Genomic DNA, 4,007 nt, shown 5'->3' with positions numbered 1-4,007 from the left:
TTAAAAATGAAATCTTTTACTTGTACATATACAAAATGAAATCTTAATAATGTGACATTTATATACAACTTGGATCCAAACACAGAAATTATGAAGCTTAATTATTACACTGATCATCCTTTGGAAAAAAAGAAAGAAAGAAAGAAAAAGAATATATTGTAAGAACAATAACTAAAACTGCAACTAATAGCAAAGTAGAACGCTTCACAAATGACCAACTTCAAGATCTTGTCACAAAGATGAGGGTCTGGCTAATTGTACTCACTTGCAACCATTTCTTCTATTGCAGTCATTTGTTTAGTGATAACTCCCTGTAAAAGACATCAAGATGGTTGAATTGATAAGTAACAATGTTATGACCTAGTTGCTAGTAGAAATATCAAAATATCAAAATATCATGCCACTTAGGTTCATTCTAGAAATACCATGCCACTTAGGTTCATTCCAGAATTTAAACTAAAAGAGGGAGACACCTAGAACAAAAAAAAAAAATGGAAGGCCACCAAAGAACTTTTTAAGTTGCACAGAAGATGAGGATTGGCATTGAATATGATATTGCAAGAAATCCATTGAGGGCCATTAACCACCTAAATTGAACTACAATCCCACTGATTGGTACATAGGCATACTTGCTGACAAAAATAGATTCACAAACCTTGAACCAAATAAATTTGAATTTGTCATCTGTTGAAGCAACTCCCTGTTTGCGCAATGCTGTTGTAGCATCAGCATCCATGGCAATTGTACCACCTGCTTGCTGGAAGAGGAATAAACAAAAGAAACTAATGAAATGTTTTCTCCAATTCAACTAAATTATTCATCGTCATTCATAGACTTTTGGATTGTTTTGTCTATGAAAGCATGTACAATGTTTCGTCAAGTCTTAAGAGAGATACCAAAGGTATTTTAGTTCTTAACATTTTAACTTACCAAAGATCAAACCTTAGACGTTAACATTTATCCACATAATTCTCAAACCCTCAGGAAAGAAGTACCTTTAGTAAAGTTTTCCCAAAAGATGCTTCCTCCTCTGCAATTATCTCCCTAATTCGTAGTTCATGTTGTTTTAGCTCCGGGAAGACATCACCCATCACTTTCACCACAATACTCACAAGTCTGGATCACCGTCATCATCGATGGAAAGAAACCATATTAGAAAATATTAAAACACACAATTTATAGTTATATTATGATTTGAAAAGAAGTAACAAGGGAAGAGTAGTGTGAAAATCAGCCTAACTCTTCATGTTAAAAACCCTTACCCATTGAAAAATCCTTCTTGAGCTTTTAAAACTTCACTTCCATATCGAACTGCTCGACGAAGAATACGTCTCAAAACATACTCACGCCCCTCATTACCTATCAAGGATTTTTTTAAGGCACGAAAAATTATTTTTTGAAGCTTTAAATGTTCAAAGAGTGAAGTTGGATGACAAAACCAAACATGACAAAATATGAAAGACATAATAAGTCCAAATATCAATATTTAACAATGATAAGAGAAGCAACTATCACCCATATTGTTAATAATTAATTGTGCAACTAATAAGAATAATTTACTTTCTAATAGTCTATCCACAAGGGCAAGTATCACCCATCTCCCAGAAATTGTCCTGCTCAAAATCAAAGAATAAAATTAGACAAAAGTTCCAAGAGCTGACATGAATTGAACACACACACACACACACACACAAACACACACACAGAGATGGACACAATTGTTCACTGATATTTGTTTTCTTTGATAATTGAAGCTTCTGCAGCATAAAGAAACGAGAAGTTTAACATATTTTTTATACCAGCATCAGATTTCAGATAGATAACAAGACATTTGTAGTTGTAGCTTGCAAGACCAAAAAAGAAAGAGAAGTTGTTAGGTAATCTTACTTTGTAGCCAAAAGGTAAGACACGTTCAGCAGGCAAAAACTTCAGCCATATGTCCCTAGCCTCATTATCAGGTGCAAGACCAGCTTTCTCATCTCCACCGAAGTAGGTAGCATAAATTCGATCTGTGGGAAGCTTATAAACCTGTCGGTTCACAAGCGCAACGATTATGAGAAAACACAATCAACTGATATAAATTCAATCATACCACAATTACAGAGCAATGCAATTTCCACAATCATTGTATTGAGGATGATCTAGGAGCTTTTTATAATTTGACATTACACAAGTTCAATTGCAAAGCTGGTGATCCTTTCTCTCTTATCTATGCCCTTAAGCTTCATTACACGCATTCCCTACCCCAGAAACATTTGTTACAAACAAAAAGACTGATGGACTGTATTGTACAAGACAGATAAAATGATTTCTACATTACAGTAGCTAGCACGTGTAATAAGTAGAAGGGCTGTTCGCAAGCTGAAAAGTAGCAAAACAAAAGGACTAATGGACTGCATCAAACCACACTGTTTGTGAGAAGGCGATACAAGAAGTAGAATTGTAAATTATGACTCGTAAACTATAAAGCTAAAATAATCACTCTCAACATTACACAATTTCAGAAAAAAAATTATTTCTGAGTGTAAAAGTCGACTAACCTGAGTAAGAAGTTCCCAGGCCCATGTGATGGCTTCCTTTTTAAAGTAATCCCCAAATGACCAATTTCCAAGCATCTCAAAGAAAGTATGGTGATACGTGTCTTTTCCAACGTCATCAAGATCATTGTGTTTCCCACTAGCACGAATACATTTCTGAGTATTACAAGCTTGGGTGAGCTTGCTCAAAGACGTGTTAGGATCAACAGTACCCAAAAAAATGGGCTTGAACTGATTCATACCTACAACAGAAACCCATCTGTCTCAAGCACAACAATCAATTCATGTATACATTCAATAAAGAATCTTCGTAAAACCCATTAAACCCCATTAAATTCCACAACCCCATACACTGAATTCTTCCACTCTCTCAATCCAGAACCACATAATACGCAAGAAATATAATGTAACCGAAGAATAATCAAAACTAATCAAAAAGTCGAGGGGAAAAAGCATCAAACAAAACATGGTAAGGAATAATGCTACCAAGCATAATGCTGATTCCTAGTTTTTTTTATAGCTCTTGCATAACCCTCTCATACTTTGAACTCATGTCTTTTTTTATCTATTAATAAATAAATCTGTTTCTGTTTCAGAAAAACGACAGACACACAACCACTGAGAGTGAAATCGAAGAGAAACAGGCATCTGATTCCAGACAGTGGTAATAGTTTTTTTCCTCCCCTTAGACAACCATGAAATCAAAAATGATCATTATAAAGGAAGGATGAGATGCAAACAGAAAATAAAAGAGAAGAAATACCATGCCACTTAGGTTCATTCTAGAATTTAAACTAAAAGAGGGAGACACCTAGAACAAAAAAAAATGGAAGGCCACCAAAGAACTTTTTAAGTTGCACAGAAGATGAGGATTGGCATTGAATATGATATTGCAAGAAATCCATTGAGGGCCATTAACCACCTAAATTGAACTACAATCCCACTTATTGGTACATAGGCATACTTGCTGACAAAAATAGATTCACAAACCTTGAAGCAAATAAATTTGAATTTGTCATCTGTTAAAGCAACTCCCTGTTTGCGCAATGCTGCTGTAGCATCAGCATCCATGGCAATTGTACCACCTGCTTGCTGGAAGAGGAATAAACAAAAGAGGAATAAACCAGCGAGTTCGGTTCAGCTTCTTTGACAGATAAATAATAATAATAATAATAAAATAATATTTAATATTTTCTATATTCATTTACCGAACATCCCGAGCCGGTAACGTGCCGGTGGTGAGGAGGGTGAGTGTTCCACGTGAGGCACGAGCGCGATGCGGCAACGGAAGAAGCTGCCTCCGATGATAGCACGGCGACGAGTTCACACGCGTTGGCGACTGATCAGAGAAGAGAGCGGAGAAAGTGATGAGATTGAGAAAGCAAGAAAGGGAAGAAATGTTGAGAGAAAACCTTCGTAGGGTTTGGTAGAGAAGAAAGGAGAAAAGAGTAAAGTGTAGGGTTTGGTAGA

At 35.8% G+C, this 4,007-nt stretch overlaps 1 protein-coding gene across 5 annotated transcripts; it reads right to left on the bottom strand.

Moving 5' to 3' along the window:
* Window positions 1–4,007, bottom strand: LOC103504296 (alanine--tRNA ligase-like). 5 transcript variants are annotated; one of them, XR_007819564.1, is made up of 9 exons: window positions 3,746–4,005; window positions 3,528–3,629; window positions 2,541–2,779; window positions 1,888–2,028; window positions 1,561–1,613; window positions 1,263–1,359; window positions 996–1,116; window positions 656–757; window positions 1–311 (listed from the first exon to the last, which is right to left on the bottom strand). XR_007819564.1 is itself a non-coding variant. In XM_051082592.1 (8 exons), the coding sequence occupies exons 5-8, from the start codon at window positions 1,463–1,465 to the stop codon at window positions 252–254; spliced, it is 486 nt and encodes a 161-aa protein (XP_050938549.1). In that variant the 5' UTR covers window positions 1,466–1,613; window positions 1,888–2,028; window positions 2,541–2,779; window positions 3,528–3,629; window positions 3,746–4,007; the 3' UTR covers window positions 1–251. The 5 variants fall into 5 exon arrangements, 1 of the variants encoding a protein (XP_050938549.1); XR_007819566.1 differs by having other exon boundaries at window positions 1,263–1,757; window positions 3,746–4,007; XR_007819567.1 differs by having other exon boundaries at window positions 1,561–2,028; window positions 3,746–4,006.

Source organism: Cucumis melo, chromosome 3, assembly GCF_025177605.1.
Source record: "Cucumis melo cultivar AY chromosome 3, USDA_Cmelo_AY_1.0, whole genome shotgun sequence".
Classification (NCBI taxonomy): Eukaryota; Viridiplantae; Streptophyta; class Magnoliopsida; order Cucurbitales; family Cucurbitaceae; genus Cucumis; species Cucumis melo.
This window is presented reverse-complemented; position numbering and strand designations above follow the sequence as displayed.

What these genes read in the sequence shown, in the direction of transcription:
- LOC103504296 (XM_051082592.1), bottom strand. Translation starts at nt 1,465, where the DNA reads ATGTCTTTCATATTTTGTCATGTTTGGTTTTGTCATCCAACTTCACTC. An exon ending in TTGGGAAAACTTTACTAAAG is followed by an intron (nt 758 to 995) that starts GTACTTCTTTCC and finishes TTCCTCTTCCAG; the next exon opens with CAAGCAGGTGGTACAATTGC. An exon ending in TCAAATTTATTTGGTTCAAG is followed by an intron (nt 312 to 655) that starts GTTTGTGAATCT and finishes TGTCTTTTACAG; the next exon opens with GGAGTTATCACTAAACAAAT.